This window comes from Hypanus sabinus, chromosome 3 (assembly GCF_030144855.1).
Source record: "Hypanus sabinus isolate sHypSab1 chromosome 3, sHypSab1.hap1, whole genome shotgun sequence".
NCBI classification, from domain to species: Eukaryota; Metazoa; Chordata; class Chondrichthyes; order Myliobatiformes; family Dasyatidae; genus Hypanus; species Hypanus sabinus.
In genome coordinates, this window is record NC_082708.1 from 142,508,872 (window position 1) to 142,529,055 (window position 20,184).

At 39.7% G+C, this 20,184-nt stretch overlaps 1 protein-coding gene across 5 annotated transcripts in view; it reads left to right on the forward strand.

The window, feature by feature from the left end:
- LOC132391707 (centrosome-associated protein CEP250-like) overlaps positions 1-20,184 on the forward strand; it is a 149,059-nt gene that overhangs the window by 113,168 nt on the left and 15,707 nt on the right. For all 5 annotated transcript variants that reach the window (XM_059965255.1, XM_059965256.1, XM_059965258.1 and 2 more), the window contains one exon: positions 14,100-14,234. In XM_059965255.1, coding sequence (XP_059821238.1) covers positions 14,100-14,234 — 135 coding nt within the window. The remainder of the gene's footprint in view (positions 1-14,099; positions 14,235-20,184) is intronic.

Sequence of the window (20,184 nt, forward strand, 5' to 3'; positions counted from 1 at the left end):
AGAGTGACATTAATGTAAAAATGATGCTGGTTGTGTCGCAGTTAGGAAGTCCATTTTGGTTTCTGGGTCGTGGAGTTAGTTAATAACTAGAACATTATTCAGATTACCACAATGTCCCAGGAGCTGAGGAGGAGGAAATCTGTCATTTCTAACAGTACAGCAGGTGTAAACTCTGAATCTCTGGTGTTCCTTTTTGGGAGTTAGTTGCCTGGTAGTTCTTATGTTCAGCCATCCAATCCTGAGTAATAAGGTGGTCTTGAAAATGATTTTTTCTTGTTAGGTTATATTGTGCACCTGCGAACTGTAGTACTGGTAATTAATCAATGTCAGACATGACCTCTTGCAGGTCTGAGCAAGCGCCGTGGCTGTAGTAATTTCTCACATGCATGTACCACAAAGAAGTGGTTCTCACATTGTTATCAGACTGATAATGTACTGAAAATCCAAAATAAAATGCAGATGCTGGAAATATGAAATAAAAACAGGAATGTTAGAAATACTCAGCAGGCTAAATGTGTTGGATTTTTTTATCATACTTTGTTTTTTTAATATTCCCATTATTAGATTATCAAAATGATAATCAAATCATCTTCTGTGCTAGTCATCAGTTCTGTTCTACTCTTTTCCATTGATGCTCAAGCTATTTTGAATCTTCTAATTGTCCAGTAAAACTGTTTTACTGGACAGTTAGCAGAGTCAAAACGATCCCTGCTCTATTGTGTATTCAAAGCTTCTTTTGCAGATTAATTAATGCATTTACTGTTGTTATTGGTGTTTGACATAATTTTTATGTTTGTGACATTATGTAGTCTCGTCACAGGGGATATTTGAAAATTAATGGCCACGTGATTAATCAGAACTGGTTTCCTCTGCTTTTTAATGTTTATTAGAGATTAATGGGTGAATACTTAATCAAGACAGTTTTCAAACAAAAGGTATATGTTCATCTACATTTAGCAGCTGCTTTCTTTAACTAATGAACCAGCTTTGACAGACACTGTTTATACATTCAGTAGTAGTCATAGTAACAATGAACATGAGGAGTTAGTGCAGTTTTATCTTTCAAAGAAAGACAAATCTCTTCTCCCCTTCATCAAAGTGCCATCACTACATGACATAGTCTGCAAAGGGATTTGGATAAAAATGTTTGACTGGGATGGTGCTTTGCTTTCTGTGATATATAACAGAATTTTATCAAAAATGTCCTTCGTATTTTTGTTCTGAATTCTTTGTGCTATTTATAGTGACTATGGCATAGAACAGCATCCAGTGCACATCTTGACTTCAATACCATTGCGGGCCCACCAACCAAGCCAATGAAGTAAGCTGAAAGTCAATAACAAGCAGATGCCAAAATCCAAAATAAAAAGACAAAATGCTGGAAATACTCAGCAGGTCAGGCAGCATTTGTCGAAAGAGAAATAAAGTTAGCATAACACCTTGAAGAGCCTTTATCAGAAATGATAAAGTGAGGAAACAAATTGGTTTTAAGTTTGTTGATAGATTGTTGAGAGAAGTTCGGTGGAAGGTAAACAAATAAAATTATGTAACAAATGTGAAATGCAGATTGAGCTGTTGCTGAGACTTGGAACAAAAAGGAAGGTGTGAAAATGCCCAGGGTAATGGGCTGTTAATGTGGAGGGAGAAAAACAATAAAGGCAGCCAACTCATTCTCTAGCAGTTTAATTTTTTGCTCCGCATTCTAGCGTCTGAAGTTTCTTGTGTCTCCAAGGTAATAGTGCAATCGGGTAATGTATCTGATACAAATATATCAGACTGCTTATCTGAAATTATTGATTGCTGAAGATGACAGGATACTCAGATGATGAGGCACTCTTGTATAGGTTTATGTTGGGCCTTGTTGAAACAGCAGTAGATAAACAGATGGATCAATGTAGGAGTGGGATAGAGAAGTAGAGTGGCCACACAATCAGTGATCTCCTGCACTCTTCCAATGAGGGTTAATATAAGCTTGAGGAATAACACGTCGTCTTCCGTCTGCACACATTGCAACCTTGAGAACTTGATATCTAATTTAGATAACTTGCTGCTTTTGATTTAATCAGGATTGTCCTGTTCTACAGTGTGGTCATCTATCATCTGATTGTTTGTTATGATTATCCATCTGTATCTATATGGCTATCCAGTTGTACTTGATTTCTGGGCACTTTACAGCATTCTCCTTTTAGTTTTGGATCCCAGCAGCAGCAAAGAGCTGCTTTTCACAACATTAGTGTGCACTTTGCCTCCTCTCAGTCTAACAGCCCTCATTAAGCTATCATCCATGTAGATCTGTAAACATCTTAGCAGCCATGGCCTTACAATATCAGACATTCCTTTTGTCTAACCATCCCCCATGCAAATTAAAACTAACCTAGGTTCACAGTATCCCAGGGTCTTCTCCCTGAAATGATAACTCTGTTTTTCTTTCCAATGTTGCCTGAGATTTGGAAGCCACAGTAACACGCACAAAATGTTTGAGGAACTCAGCAGGTCAGGAGGGAAATAAACAATTGACATTTTGGGTGTCTTTTGAAGTCACAGGGTGTTCAGAAAATAATGAGCTGAGAATTTTAAAATAGTTGTGCTGTTAGAGACAGTGTGAAGTAGTTAAGATATAAAACACATCAAAGTAACATAAGGAAATAGAAAATTATTTAATATAGAATCAAAAAATGACATGATTGGAGGTAGGTTGGTGCATTGAAGACAAAAGGAGGTGTTGAGGCTAATCCCACTTTTCATCTGTCGATATTTAGCCATGTAGGTCATGCAATATTAAATGCTTTTAAAGATACTTGTTAAATATGATGAGGATTTTAGTCTGTACTGGCCTTTCTGGAAGTGAGTTCAGCCCCACAGCATTCTTCAGGTGAAAAAGAAGTCCTTAATTTCACTTTAGGTGATCCACCAGTCACATTATTGTTGTCCTGCCAAATTCTAACCCGCTCCACCCTCAATCATACGTTCAGTTCTTAAGATATCTGTGAAGGAAAATAGGCCCTTCCTATGTGAACTGTCCAAACCTTTTACCGTCTTATATGCATTGATTACATTTCATTCAGCCAAATGGGTTCCAAAGAAGAAAAAACAACCAAATTCACCTTCCTCATCGGTAAGCTGCGATGATTTTAAAACTTTGCCATAAAAACAATGCAACAACAATCTATTAGTAAAAAAAACTTGAAGCGTTTTTAATTTTGCTCCCAAATGCATTGGCCTTGATGGTGCTTAACCTCTTGAAAATATTTTAACATACTAGAAGAAGATGAAGCCCCACCCACTCCTCTATCCTCTTGCAATCTAAACAGCATGCAGTATCTGAGCAAATTGTTGGGAATCCCTGAGCCTGGAATTCCTGCTTCCAATTGATAGTTGAGATCAAGATTCTGATGATGGATTCAAATCAATTGTGCAAGCTTGGAGATTTCTTCAGACTTCAGAGAAGGATCATACAAGGGGTGATTGATATGTTCATAGCCTAAGGTAGAAGGAGTCAATTTTAGAAAACCTAGCACATTTATTTTTCAACATAGTCCCCTCCTACATTTATACACTTAGTCCAGTGGTCGTGGAACATAAGGATCTTGGACCTCCAGAAAGCGTCCACAGATGGGTGATTGATAAGTTTGTGGCCGAGGGTGGAAGGAGATATGCAGCTCTCGTTACATGCACATGCAGGTCAACTCTTTGAGTGATTATGCAGAAAGTTTGAAGTTAATAACTCATCTCCTTCTGCCTTAGGCCACAAACTTATCAATCACCCTGTTGAGTTATTAACTTCAAACTTTCTGCATTATCACTCAAAGAGTTGACCTGCAAGTGCATGTAACGAGAGCTGTATAACTCATCTCCTTCTACATTAGGCCACAAACTTATCAATCACTCCTGCTGTGAACACTTTCTAGAGGTCCAAGATCCGTATGCTCCACGACCGCTGGACTAAGTGTGTAAATGTAGGAGGGGGACTATGTTGAAAAATAAATGTGCTAGGTTTTCTAAAATTGACTCCTTCTACCTTAGGCCATGAACATATCAATCACCCCTCATAGGAGAAGACTAGCCTTAAACTACCAGGAATGGGATTAAAAGACTCCAGCCAGATAAATCTCCCACAGAAAGGACTGGGTATTCATTTCTTAAGATAAAAAATATCAGAACAGTCACTTAAATGAGCAAAAGGGTTATTGTATCCATGAGAACAGATTATGGGGAAATAGGGACCCTTTTTCAACTTATGTCAAATGGAACAGGATGGTGGTGAAAAATCGCACAATAATGAAGAGTTAAAAGAGATCTGATTTCCAACATGGAATCTACTGAGAAAATTGGCTGAAGAATCAATTTCTAATTAACAATTATGATGATTTTGTAATAATTTATTGATATTCTTCAAATATATTTGATAGGCTCAAAACTAGCCAGTTTGAGGTTAACACGAGGAAATCTGCAGATACTGGAAATTCAGACAACACACACAAAATACTGGTGGAACACAGCAGGCCAGGTAGCATCTATAGGGAGAAGCACTGTCGATGTTTTGGGCCGAGTCCTGATGAAGGGTCTCGGCCAGAAACGTTGACAGTGCTTCTCCATATAGATGCTTCCTGGCCTGCTGTGTTCCACCAGCAGTTTGTGTGTGCAGTTTGAGGTTATCCAGATTGTTGGTGCTAATTTAGATCCAATAGTTTTACCCCATTTAGAAAGGTGGATGCTGGCCAAGCACACTAGCAGGACACAAGAGCATGCATATGAATGTTATAGATCCAAGGCATATCAAATAATTATCAGAATACCTAATGCTTATTTCAGACCTGGGTCTCTTTTTACAGTAGTATTCAATTTTCTGGGCAACTATTTTGTGTCTGGAAAGCAGGTGCACTGCCGGCAGATTTTTAGACCATTAAATCTCCTACGCTTTTTTGGTTCTTATCTTCACTGCAATTTATTATCACACTTCAGTGTTAAGAAGAATGTGAGGCTGCTTGTTAATTGGCTTCTCTATTGGTGCCATGTGACTATTTCTGAATCCCAAAATGAATGGTATATCAGTGTTGCCATGGTAATTGAGTAACTCACTATTTAGACTTTTCTCTTTGGAACAGCCATTTGACAGATATCTATTTTTGTCATTTGTATGTGAGCAAGTTAATTGGTAGATCTGCTTTCTAGAGCTGTTCAATTTAAATTGGTTCCAAATACAAATACATTTCAGAGAAATTATTGATATTAATTCAGTCCTTTACTTTAAATATATTTTATTTAATCAGAATAACACAGCAATTATAGATCAGTTTATTTGAATTTTAATTTTTATGCCTGCAAAAGCAACCAAAAGGAGACATTTTCTACTTTGAGTGACCTTTGAGTAATTTTTTTCTAAGGAATTTGTAGGATAGGGAAACATCAGATGACCTAGTTATTTTATTATTTTTGATTATTCTGTAGGAACAGATAAAGAGCAAAATGGAGTGAAGATCATCTGGAGTCATATAAGACCACAAGACAGGTGCAGATTTAGGCCATTTGGCCAACCAGTCTGCACTGCCATTTCATCATGGCTGATTTATTATCCCTCTCAACCCCATTCTTCTGCCTCCTCCCTGTAACCTTTGATACCCTTGCTCACCAATAACTTATCAATCTCTGCTTTAAAAATACCCAGTGACTTGGCCTCCACAGCTATGATAATGAATTCCACAAATTCATCAGACTCTGGCTAAGGAAATTGCTCTTCAACTCTGTTCTAAAGGGAATTCCTTCTATTCTAAGGCTGTGCTGTCTGGTCCCGGACTCACCTGAATTCTCTGCATGTCCACTTAATCTAGGCAAATAAATACTTACAACAAGTGCAGTCTGACTAAAGTTTGATAAAGCTTTGGCATTACAACCTTGTTTTTACATTCTAGCTCTCTCAAAAGGAATGCCAACATTGCATTAGCATTCCTTACTACCAACTCAGTCTGCAAGTTACCCTTTAGGGAGTCCTGCGCGACGACTCCCAAGTAGTTTTGCACCTCGGATTTTTGACATTCTTCCCCATTTAGAAAATAACCTGCACCTCTATGCAGTAGCTCTAAAGTACTTGGTAATGTGTAACAAAAGATGAAAATAGAATGTAGCATTCTGATTGTAAATGATCAAATTCCCATTTGTGAGTGCCAGGTGATTTTTCAAATGGAGTTGTCATGTTCTGCCAATATGTAGCTCCTTTCTGTGGGACTAATTAAGGACACAGTAAGAAGAACATGATCTGAAGATTGTAATGGAAGAACCTCTTTTATGTAAGCATTCCCACAGGTATGATCCAACCAGATTTACTATCTGTTAAGTGGGAGTCCCAGTCTCAGAAGCAGAATCAGGCTTAAAGTCATATGTCATTAAAATGTGCTCATCTTACAGCAGCATTACAGTGATAAGTAATTACATAAAAATTTCTATAAGTTGTAAAAATAATTAAATACTGTAGTGCAAAAGACAAATAACATTGCGGTGTTCTGAAATATGAGTGGAGGGAAGAAACTGTTTTTAAAACATTGAGTGTGGCTGTCCAGGCTATTGTACCTTCTCCCTGATGGAAATAGGGCTGGAGGTTTTTAATTCTATTAATTTATTGAGATACAGCTTAGAATAGTCCCTTCCGGCCCTTCAAGCCATGCCACCCAGCACTCCCTGATTTTATCCAAGCCTAATCACGGGACAATTTACAATGACCAATTATCCTACAAACTGGTCCTTAGACTGTGGGAGGATCCACATGGTCATGGTGAGTACGCCTTACAGGCAGCATCAGGAATTGAACCTTACAGTCTGTACTGTAAGGCAAATACAGGGAAATCTGCAGATGCTGGAAATACAAGCAGCACACACAGAATGCTGTTGTAACACAAGGGACGAAGGGTCTCGGCCTGAAATGTTGACTGTACTTCTTCCTATAGATGCTGCCTGGCCTGCTGTGTTCCACCAGCATTTTGTGTATGTTGCTTGTACTGTAAGACGTTGTGCGAACCACTATGCTACTGTGTCACCTCGGATAGGTAAGGCATATGGTGGACATAGGGTCTCCAGAAGGATTCAAGCTGGTGAGTGTGGAAATTTAAGCTTTGGAGGTTCCTTTAGGCCAAGAAAAATAGACTTATTCATGATTCTAAAATATATACGAAAGAAAGAAACACTGCTAAAAAAAAACCCTTACATACTTGGTCATTCCATTATGTAATATAAAGTTTAAAGAGAGAGAAAACAAACTAACATAGTTCCATTGATGTGATGTGGCCCCCTAAGGTAATAGACGTTTCAGTTTTTGAAACTTTCCACCCAACTCTTGCCCCTCCTTGTGTGGTAGGGGAAGGGGCAGGAGCAGCCTATACAGTGTTCCTTCCCCTCAGAGCCGCACATTCCATAGTACATACAACCGCAACTGCAGCATGGACTGAACAAGTCTACGGCATTTCCTTCCAGATATCCAGGTATCCAGAAGACCAACAAGTTTCAGCTGACCAAATAGACCGAACTTCACCAAGCTGGTAGCCTTCCAACAACACTGTCTTGGTGTGTATCACAGGTAACAGCCTGCAGATCAGAGTGTCCTCTGTTATGTAGCTGCTGGGGATAAACCAGGATTTGGACCCTTGCATCCAATGCTAACCTTGCTCAGTCAACACCTCCCCACTGTTGCACCTTAAAGAGTGTAAGTTGCCACAACCTTCAGTGGATACTACATCACTGAGCAGTGATACTTAAGTATTAAATACCAAGCCCACACCCCAGTCTGATATCCTGGATCTCCCACTCCCACCCACACAGGTACCCTGACAAATGCCTATTTTGCTATCGTATTAAGCCTGTATATTGAGGCATTATGTTGAATTTTAAAATTTCAGCTTGCTCCATGCAGCTCTACAGTGGGCATGATAATATTAAAATCCTGAACTCCATCTGTTAAGGCCATTGGCAGAAAAGTAGGACAACCTCTGAATTCGTTAATCATGAGATATTGAAAAAGTTTCGGTTCCTGAGATATGATGCTCATGCAAGCTGATAAGTTTCATTTGATTAGGTGATTAATTTTTCTAATCGATCTCATACAATGAATGTTATCTTAGAGAGATTTAACTGAGGTGATCAAATTCCAAGCAGCTTTTGATAGTTTTGCACAGAACTATCAAATCCTAGCAGGTCAGGCAGCATACGGGGACATTGTGGGGGCAGGGGGTGGGGAGAGGGCTGGTGTGGGAAAAGCGTTAGAATCTGCTGTGATGTGATAAGTGGAGGACCCTGGAACCTGAGAGGAAAGTGGAGCATGGGAGAAAGGGAAAGCGGTGGGGAGGGAAGAGAGGAGTAGTGGGGGAGGGGAATTAATGCAAGGAGTATGAGAACGATGTTAATTTTCTGCCACTCCCCCAACACATTCCTTCCACATCCTCTTATACCATTCCATTCTCCCTCTCAGCCCTACCCCCATCTACCAAGCACACCCCTCACCTGGATCCACCTGTCTCCTGCCAGCCCTTGTTCCATCCTTCCCTCCACCTTTTTATACTGGCCACTTCTCTAACTTTTGATCCAATGAGAGGTCTGGACCAAGTTCCAGCCATAGATGTTGCCCCACCTGCTCAGTTCCTCCTGTGCTTTGTGTATTCCAACATCTGACGTCTCCTGCGTCTCCAGTTTTTGATAGTTATTCTGTATTTGCTGGCTGAAGGGTCAGTAACCAGGTAAAAGAATTCTTCTTTTGCAGCAGATTGTTAAGATTTTGAATTCATTTCCTGAAAGGCTAGTCAAAGCAAATTCCATGAGAACATTGAAGTTGAAAATGGATAAATATTTGAAGAGGGAATTCATCAGGGTGATCGGCAACAGGCAAAGAGCTGGGAAGTACAGGAACTGGCTCAGCCTTGAAGGGGTAAATACCCCCTCCTGTGCTTCATCATAATAAGATTCTATAATTGCATAACTGATTTAATAGCATACGATAAGCATAGATATGCTCAGAAGTCTCCCAAAAAAACAAACAAAAAATTGTATACAGTATAAGTTTATGGCCAGCGGTCCAGAAATCGAATAAGTGCAAGCAGCAGGCATTGTTAATGTGATAGGGACAGCCTCCCTTGTTACAGGACATTTCCTTTTTAAATGTAATTCTCAGTCTAATTATATCTAATTATAAAATATCTAATTACATTTAACAGTTTACTACCTCTTTTACTTCGCAATTTTGTGATTTAAATTCTGGTTTTTTTCTTTCCAAGCTATTTAAATCACTAAGAATCTACAATTTGTTAAGGATGATGACCAAGAAATGTTGTCATACAAAGCAGGTAATTTGTACACCAGGCCTTAGAATTTGATCAAAAACTCAACTGCAACAGAAATACAAAAAATGCTTACTGTATTTCTGGAGGTTTGTTTGACATCTTTGATGTGACTACACCAGAGGCTGGTTGGCATCCAGAGTCACATTGTACACATATCTGACATCATTTGTACAAAATTATTCCACTGTTATTCCTTCTGACCATTACGCAGTGCATTGATCTAAAACAAGGTAAAGTAAAGGCCATGCAGAATAAAGTGTAACCAGCTACAGAGAGAGAGAGAGCATTGCAGGTAAACAATAAGATACAAATCATAACCAGGTAGATTGTGAGGTCAAGAGTCCAAATTGTCTTACAAGGGAATTTCAGTTTTCAGAGTCTGGACTGTGCGCAATCAGTGAACAGGATTTATAAGCAAGGGCAAATAAAAATAAGGCAAGGGCAGCTGGAGTGGCCATTGTTGGAGTGGGTCCATGTTAAAGTTGGGAGGCTTTGGCTTTGCTTCATCAGGCTTAGGTGAGGTGAGGCTTGGGTGAGGTAAGTATCCGGTAATTTGCTTATTCTTCATTCCTCTTCTGTTGGGGCACAGTTAATGCAGTGAAAATGGCTCCAGGGGCTGTGTTGCATTCTTTGTGTGAAATTTGGGAATCGTGGGAGACCTCCGTCCTCCCAGATAACCACATCAGCCGCTCCTCAGGGAACGTGTTAAGGAACTGGAGCTGCAGCTGAATGACCTTCAGCTCATATGAGAGACTGAAGAAATAACAGATAGGAGCTACAGGGAAATAGTCACCCCTCGGTTGAACGGGGCAGGTGACTGGGTGACAGCCAGGAGAAGAAAGGGAAATGGGCGTCCAGTACAGAATACCCTGTGGCCATACCCCTCAATTATAAGAATGCCATTTTAGATACTGTTCAGGGGGATGATCTACTGGGGGGTACCACAGCAATCAGGTCTCTGACACTGGAGTCTGGGGCTGTGGCTCAGAAAAGAACTGAGGTGAAGAGGACTACAGTAGTGAGAAGAGATTCCATAGTTGGAGGAATGGAGACAAAATCATATGGACATGATAGAGACACTTGAATGGTATGTTGCCCCTCAGGTGCCAGGGTCAGGGATATCTCGAATCGGGTTCATGGCATTCTAAAGGGGTAGGGTGAGCAGCCAGAAGTCTTGGCACAAATGTTGTAGGAAAGGTGAGGAGGTCCTAAAGAGAGATTTTAGGTCCTGAAGGTTTTAGGGAGCTAGGTAGAAAGCTCAAAAGCAGGGCCTTCAGGCTAGTAAACTCTGGATTGCTGCCTGGGACACGCACCAGTGAGGGTAAGAATAGGAGAATTTGGCAGATAAGTGCATGGCTGAGGAACTGGTGCTGGGGGCAAGGGTTCAGATTTCTGGATCTTTGGATCTGTTTTGGGCATGGTACAACCTGTACAAAAAGGTTACACCTGACCCTAAGGGCGGGGGGGGTGGGGTGGGGACCAATATCCTTGCAGGCAGGTTTGCTAGAGCTGTTTGGGGGGGGGGGTTTAAACTAATCTGGCAGGGGAATGGGAATCTGAGTGATAGGGCTGAGGATGAGGCAGTTGGTTTTCAGAGGCAGTGTGTAGTAAGGCTACTAGCAAGCAAGGTCAGGCTAATGATAGGGCAAAATTGCCGTCAATGGGATGACGTGCAATTCAAAAGCAGGACAAAATGGAAAAGGGTGATGAATACTGGACTTAAGGTATTAGATTTAAAGCACACAATAAACTGAATAAGGTAGATGAACTTGTAGCACTGTTAGTGATTGGAACATATATTGGCATCACTGCATCGAGCTGTAAGATTATAGCCGGGAGCTTTACATCCAAGATTACAGATTATATCGAAAGGACAGGCAGGTAGGCAGAGAGGGTGGTGTGGCTCTTGGTAACAAATTAAATCAAATCCTTAGAAAGAGGTGAAATAGGATTGGAAAGTGTAAACTTTTTGTCGGTAGAGCAAAGAAACCGCAAGGGTAAAAAGATGGGTCTCAAACCATTAGCAAAGATATGGGCTACAAACCACAACAGGAGATAGGAAATTCATATCAAGAGGTCATGCTACGATAATCATGGCAGAAATCAATATGCAGGTGGATTGGGATAATCAATTTATTGCTGTCTCCTAAGAGCAGGAATTTGTAGAATGCCTACAGATGACTTTTCAGAGCAGCTCTTAGTTGACCCCATTAGGAGACCAACTATTATTGATTGTGTGTTGTGCAGTGAACCAGAATTGGAAAGCTGAAGTTTAGATGAACTCTTGGGGGACAGTGATCATAATAGAATTTGAAAGGGTGAAGCTAGGGTCAGATACATCAGTATCACAGTGGAGTAAAATGAATTCCAGAGGCATGAGAGAGGAGCTGGCCGAAGTTCATTGGAAGGCAACACTAGTAGCGATGACGGCAGAACAGCAATGGCTGGCATTTCTTGGAGTAATCCAGAAGCTGCAGGAGAGATACATCCCAAAGACAGACAGACATTCTTTATTGATCCCGAGGGAAACTGGGTTTCATTACAGTCACACCAACCAAGAATAGTGAAAAGAAGAAGAAGTATTCTAAAGACAGGATGAGTCAACCATATCTCACAAAGGTAGTCAAAGCCAATATAAAAACCAAGGTGAGGGGATATAACAGAGTAAAAATTACTGGGAAGTTACAGGACTGGGAAGCTTTTAAAATCCAACAGAAGGCAACTAAAAGAGTCATAAAAGGGGAAAATAGAATACAAAGGTAAGCTTGCCAATAATGTTAACAAGGATATGAAAAAATTTCTTCAGATGTATAAAGAGTAAAAGAGAGGTGAGAGTAGATATCGGACAGCTGGAAGATAATGCTGGAGAGTTAGTAATGGGAGGCAAACTGAATAAGTGTTTTGCATCAGTCTTCACTGTGTAAGACACAAGCAGTATGCTGGCAATTCAGTAGTCTTAGGGGCAGATATGAGTAAAGTAAGATGGTGGATGGGAAGTTGAAAGGTCTGATTGTAGATAAATCACATGGACTAGATGGTCTACACTTCAGCATTTTGAAAGAGGTGGCTGAAGAGATTGTGGAGGCATGAGTAATTATCTTACAAGAATCAATACATTCTGGTGTGGTTCTGGAGGGATGCAAAATTGCAAATCTCACTCCACACTTCAAGAAGGGGGAGAAGCAAAAGAAAGTAAATTATAGGCCAGTTAGTCTGACCTCAGTGCCTTTGGAGTTGATTGTTAAGGATGTGATTTCAGGGTACTTGGAGACACATGATAAAATAGGCAGAAGTCGGCATGGTTACCTTATGGGGAAACCTTGCCTGACAAGAAATAACAGGCAGGAGAGACAAAAGTGAGTTGGAAGATGTTATGTACAGTACTTGGATTTTCAGAAGGTACCACTTATGAGGTTGCTTAACATGGTATTTACAGAAAGTATGGTTGCATGGATAGAACTTTAGCTGATTGGCAGGAGGCAAAGTGTAAGAATAAAGGGAGTGTTTTCTGGTTGGCTGCTGACCCACTAGAGTCTGTGTTGGGGCCACTTCTTTTTATGTTATATATCAATGATCCAGATTATAGATTTGATGGCTTTTAAGCTAATATTGTGCACGATACAAAGATAGGTGGAGGGGCAAGTAGTGTTGAGGAACCAGAAAAGCTGCAGTAGGACTTTGACAGATTAGTAGAATGGGCAATGATGTGGCAGATGGAATACAGTGTCAGCAAGTGTATGGTCATGCACTTCAGTAGAAGAAACAAAAGCATAGACTGTTCTACATGAAGAGAAAATTTGAAAATCTGAAGTGCAAAGGAACTTGGTAAGTCCTCGTGCAGGAGCCAGAGAGTGGTGAATCTATGGAACTCATTGCCAGAGGTGGCTGTGGAGGCCAACTCATTGGATAAATTAAAGGCAAAGTTTGATAGATGCTTGATTAGTCAGGGCATTAGGGATATGGAGAGAGGGAAATGGATTAACCATAATGAAATGGAGGAGTAGACTTGATGCTCCAAATGGCCTGAATCTATTTCTGTATCTTATGGTCTTAAGCAATGATTTAATAGTGTTGTAACATTAGTGTAGAAACTGCCCTTGAGATTGGTGGCAAGCCCTTTCAGGCTACCTTGTACATTGAAGTGTGCTTTTACTGGAGAGTTGGCATGTTATTTTGCATAATAAGTTCAACAGTGTAAAGATATCATGTAATCAAAATAATTGCTGTTCTCTAAGTAGTGAGGCATGCCCTTGTTTGAAGCACTGTTAATTATGAAACGGTGGACTAAGCACAGGACTATGTTCTAATATTGGTTCTACTGAAGGTGTGTAGCAATTGTGGCAGAAGGTATCTTTTAGATGAGACATTACTCATCTGGTTTTTCAGTCAGATATTACAGATTTCATGGCGCTACACTGAAGAGCAGAAGGGGAGTTAACATTTAGCTCAAAGCTAGCTGTTCTTAGTCGTTCAGTGTTACTGAAGGAAACAGATTAATTGACCATAATTAAATTATTGAAAACAAAATTTCCTACCTGATAATTGTGTTTTCACTTCACAGCTACGTGATGTAGCAATGTGAGGCACTTTGGGAGACAGTGAAAAGAGTGACTTCTTTTTTAACATACATCTGTACTCAGAGTTCTTGTATGTTTCATCTATGCTGGGCATTTCATAACCTCATCATCTCAGGATTTTCCATTATTATGCATTGTCTATATTTTTGAATAAATCCAGGGATATTAGTGAATATAATTCAAAAATTTCATTTCTGTTTTTCAGTTCATTGCCATTTATGACTATAATCCATTGCAAGACAGCCCCAATATTCATCCAAGCCAGGAACTGGCTTTTAAAGAAGGGGATACTATTTGGGTGTATGGAAAGCAAAGGAGAGATGGCTTCTGTGAGGCAGAGGTAAGCAACTTATTTTACTTTGAGGTTTCATTGTATATCACCCAGAAACTTCAGATTTTAATGTAAGAGGGTCTGTAAAAGGAGTTGCAGAATTCAGAGATTGATACAGTGTATGAAGAATAACAAACAAAAGAGAGTATGTGGTTAATGTAGTCTGCATTGTGCAAAAGAGTGTATTTATTTAATTAGAGATACAATGTGGAACAGGTCCTTCTGGCCCAACGAGCTGCACTGCCCAGACTCTTTACAGACGGCACCAGAGCTGAACTCCGAATTCCAGAACATTCCGAGCTGTAATAATATTGCACTAACCACTGCGATACTAGTACACCAAGTACTCCATGTACCCTTTGCACCTCAGATTGTAATCTCCATGGTGAGCCAGAAAAACTCAAAAAATCCCATACTAAATTTACCGAAGATAATCTGGGGGGAACGTTAAATAATCTGGGTGAGTTAAGCCCAAGGATTAACTCTGGGCCTGCTGGTTTTCCACTTCATGTGTTTTTACATAGAACAGTAGAACACGGGAACAGGCACTTTGGTCCACAATGTAGTTCCGAACCAAATGAGCAAATTGCCAACTAATCTAATCTCTTCTGCCTACTCAATGACCGTATCATTCAATTTCCTCACATCTAAATGTTGCTTAAAGGTTTCTAATGTATCTGCCTCCACCACCACCCCTGGCAGTGTACACCACCCTAAGTAAAAAAATTTGCTCCCCCATCTCCCTTAAAATTGCCTCTTCTGTCACTTTAGATGTATGCCCTCTGGTAGACATTTCAAACCTGGGAAATAGTCTTTCTGCTCTATCTAAGCCTCTCATAATGTTATAAACGCCTATCAGATTCCCCCTTAGCCTCCGCCATTCCAGAGAAGAAAACCTAGGTTTATCCACCCTCTCGTTATAGGACATGCCCTCTAATCCAAGCAGCACCCTGGTAAACCTCTTCTATTCCCTCTCCAGATCCTCAATGAGGTGACCAGAGTGGTTGTAACATTCCAGAAACAGCTTAACTACAAGTTTTATAAAACTTCAATGTAACTTCCTGACTTTTAAATTCAATACCTCAACTACTAAAGGCAAATATGCCATATGGACTTTTAACCACGCTATCAGTCTGAGTAGCCACTTTCAGGGAACTATGAACTTTGAACCCAAGATCCCACTCTTTAGCAACACTGTTAAGGGTTTTGCTGTTAACTGTATACTGTCTCTTTATTTTTGATCTCCGGGGTGCAACTCTTCACAGTTGTCTGGGTTAAACTCCATCTGCCATTTCTCCGTCGACATCTGCAACTGATCTATATTCCACTGTATTCTTTGCCTGTTATCTACACTATCCACAACACCACCAATCTTCATATCATCTACAAACTTACTGACATTTTACATTTACATTTTCAGCCAGGTCTTTTATATACATTACAAGCAGCAGAGTAAAGATACCTGCGGAACCCCACAAATCACAAAGCTCCAGCTGGAATGAGTTCCATTGATCACCACCTTGTTGTGGTTTTACTGCACTCGTAGTTTTTGCTACAACAAGTTTTTGCACATCTTCACTACAGCAGTTATAAACAAATCCAGCCCTTGGTTAAAGAGGATATCAACATGACTTTTAATACACATGATTTCCTTTTTCCTGGAAAAGGACCAACGGCTGAAATCTAAGTTTTCATCGTAATGCACTTGTCCTTCCTAATGCACTAACTTGGAAGAAGCTGACAGGGAATGATAAGGCTTCATTGGGTCCAAATGACAATATGTTCAAGGAGTAGGAGGGAGGTAGGTGGTGTCTTAATGTTCAAAACTCAAAGTGAATTTATTAACAAAGTTCGTATGTACCAGCTTGAGATTAATTTTCTTGCGGGCATTTGTAGGAACATTATGAAACTAATCAGAAACTAAGACTGACAGCCAACCAATGTGCAAAAGAAGACAAACTGTGCAAATAAAAATAATACTGAGAACATGAGTTGTAAAGAATCCTTAAAAGTTAGTCTGGAGATCATAGAATCAGTTCAGCATAGTTATGATTGAAGTTATCAACAGCTGTTCAGGAGCCTGATGTTTATAAGGGTGGTGTGGGCCCATCAGGCTTCTGTACTTCCTTCCTGGTGGTAGTAGTGAGAAGAGGGATTGGCCTGGATGGTGGGGGTGTTTGATGATGGACATGGCTTTCTTGTGGCCGCCGTCTATGTAAATGTAAACAATGGTGTGAGACCTATGCCTGTGGTGGACTGGATTATTTTCTGAATGTTTTTATAATCCTAGGTATTGGTGTTTCACCAGGCAATGATGCAGCCAGTTAGGATATTCTCCTCTATGCATCTATAGAATTGTGTTGACGTTTTTGGTGACACACCAGCTCTATGCAAACCTCTAAGAAAGTAGAAGTGCTGATGTCCCTTCTTTGTATTCTTCTTTGCACTTGCCAACAGTGTTCATTATGGTGAAGGGCATGGTAGTTGGAGGACGACAGAATAAATAAATTACCTTGGAGATATTTGATGTATCAGCAAGCTGAAGTTTGATAATTCCCCAGGGCCAGATGAGATGTATCTCAATATGACCTGGAAGGCAAGTTAGGAGACTGCTGAAGCTCTTAACACTTTGTCAAATCTTTGCTAGCCACAGGGAAGGTACCAAATGACTGGAAGGTAGCAAATGTTGTATCTTTATTCAAGAAGGTCAACAGGGATATTCTGGTCAGCCAGAATGAGACTAGCCTAGGAAATAGATGGGAAATTGCTGAGGGACAATACTAAACTGCACTTAAAGGATCAAGGATGGTCTGTATGGCTTTGTTAAGGGAAGTCCAAGCTGATTGACTTTTGGTTTGATGAGATGGTGAAGTGTGTTGATGAGGGTAGTGAACTTGATGTAATCTACTTCGATTTTAATAAGGACTTTCTCTTGGTTGTCAATGGAGACTGGTTAAAAAGGTAAGAACCCATGGGACCTGGGAGAGTTTGGCAAGTTGTATCTGGAACTGGCAATGTGTCAGGATGGGAAAGAGTGATGGTGTAGGGTTGCTTTTGTGAGTTGGAGATCTGTGACGTACTGCAGCAATCAGTGCTGAGCTTTTTTGTTGTTTTTTAATGTATATTAACAATCTAGATGTGAATATAGGAACTGCAATTAATACATTTGTTTGACAGCAAGGCTGGAGGTTGTGTTGGTGGTAAAAAGGGTAATTTTAAGCTGTGCAATAATTTGCGGAGGAGTAGCAGTTGGAGATTGATCCTGGAAAAAGTGAGGAGATATAATTTTGGAGATTAAATAAGGATAATACATACACAATAAATGGTATTATTAGTGAGAAGTGTACCTGTTTTACAGGTTCCATTCTAAGTCACAAACTTCCCTGAATCAGACAGGTTGTCATTTATTCCTCATTATGGGTCAGAAATCTGACATTTTTTGCCCAAATGTAGCATGAGAGCACACTCACTTAAAGGACTGCAACAGTTCTAGGAAGTGATCCACAGCCTCAAGGACAATCAATGATGGCCTTTCCACAATACTCTCATTCTGGTGTTTAACAAGTGCTCATTAACTTTGATTCTTACTGATGCAGTATCAAATAGTATTCTGATATCTTGTTTCATACTTCTCAAAGGGAGAATAGTGCTTTACTGTAATAATTGTCATTTTCTTTCTCCTCTCTATTACACCCATTTGTTGATATTATCTGGGCATTTCTATATCCAACTTAAAGCCTGCCAGAATTTCTGGATTGTACACTTTTTAAAAAAAACAGGATTGACTGTGGTTGATCATCAAGCATTTTAGTGCCTTTCATTGACATTTGGCTCAATTACCATCAAGTACCATTATGAGACTTTAAAGCTCTCTCCCATCCCATAGGCCATAAAATTAACAAAGGATAATTCATAAATCAGAACTGATTTCACTTATTTTCCACGAGATGTTCAACAAATGTTACATTGCATGAAAATTACTCCGGTGTGAGACTGTACTTTTTCCTTTACATAATATGTGGCAAAGAAGACTGAAGATGTCAACTATTTTGTGTAGATATATGGCAAAGTCCTAGAAAATTAGAGCTTCCTGAACATCAGAATGAATATAGACAGAATGACCTAATGCCCACTAGAATATTTGTGCTTCAGGGGCAATAGGAATAAAATTTGTTGAAAACAATCCTTCTCTCAGAGGCAGCAAAACACACCATCCTGCTGGAGCTGACGGTGCCGTGGGAGGAGTGTCTGCACCATTGGTTGTGAACCAACTTGGGCATCCCAAGATTCTTTAAGAAGTAAAGATTTGCATTTATTTATCTCCTCCTTTATCAGGCTTTAAAATAAAGTGCTTTCTCCTTCATAATAAATGCTTCAGTAACTCAGGATCCATTTTTGTTTGTAAATGATTTTGTGATATTTCTTGTTAAATGTTTCTATCTTTCAGATGCTGGTTAATTGCAGTTTGTTCCTGGCATGTTTCCTAACTGTTCTAATTAACCCTGGAATGCTAACTGAAGAAAATTGTTTGTATATGGTTGGCATCATAGAATTTTCTCCTGTAGCATCTCATTGGGAAAAGAACTATAATTTATAATGATCATTGCACCTCATTCTCCACCCGTTCTCCCATTTCACCAGAACCTCACTAAAATACATTAATTCCTTCCTCATTAATGACTGAATGGCAGAAACGGCATTTGAAGATTAATATTTTTGGACTTGATTATCATTTACTTATAGAATTGCTGTCATATAGATATGCTAATATGCAACACTATTAATTATGACCCACATGAGCAGCAGAAAAAGAACTGTCACAGTCTTATCAAGTATCTATTATTACTGTGTTTTCTTTTAATTAACTTGAATTTCCTAACAACTTTGTGAAAATCTGGCATGATAAACAGTTGCCATGGCAATCTTAGCTAGCCAGTTGTAAATGTGTAGTAATAAGCATGAATTAAATATCCTTTTCCTGTTTTAAGGAAATATCTAATTGTAGCTGTAGGAAAAGTCTCAACAAATATGTTATCCAAAGCTGTTCATCAATGTGTTGAGAATATATGTGAATTACAAACCTTTGCATTAAACAACATCATAAGTCTTTAATAAAAACACAAAATGCTGGCAGAACTCAGCAGACCAGACAGCATCTATGGGAGGAGGTAGTGACGACGTTTCGGGTTGAAACCCATAAGTCTTTCCCCGTTTCCCATATTAAACTGCAGAATATCCCATCTAGTCCAAGGGACTTACCTATCCTGATATTTTTCAAAAGTTTCAGCACATCCTCTTTCTTGACGCCAATGTGCTCCAGCATATTAGCCTATCCTACCCTGTACTAACATTTGTCAAGGTCTCTCTCAATGATGAATACTGAAGCAAATATTCAGTAACAATCTCCCCTACCTCCTCCAACTCCAGACATATTTCCTCTACTAACCCTGATCAGTGAGGGGCTTGTTCGCTGGAAGAAGATAGATGAAAGTGGGAGGAAGTGAGAGAGAGAGAGAGAGAACAAAAAAAATGGGGGGAGACAGAGTAGAAAGAAAGAGAGGGAATAGAGGAAAGGATTGAGAAAAGAGATGCAAAGAGAGCAAAATAGGAAGAGGAAAATGAAGTGAAAGGGAGGTAATTATATAGATGGAAACAGGAGTAGGCATGCCAATGGAGACCTGATTTATCTCCTTTGAATGAAAGATAGTGTATTTGATTTGCTGCAGACTCTGGCAACCATGTGCTATCAGTCTGTATTCTTAGATTTAATTTCTCTCATACTAAAGATGCCTGTTCTGAAGACTTCATCATTGTATTGGGAATTATGAACTGTGTTTGAGAGAATAATTATTCACCTGGGTAACTTAAACTTCTGTGTGCACAAAATGAACTTTCTGAAATCCTTCTACAAACAGTATCTGGATGAAGCTGTGGTTTATTGTTAAATGCACAGTACTTT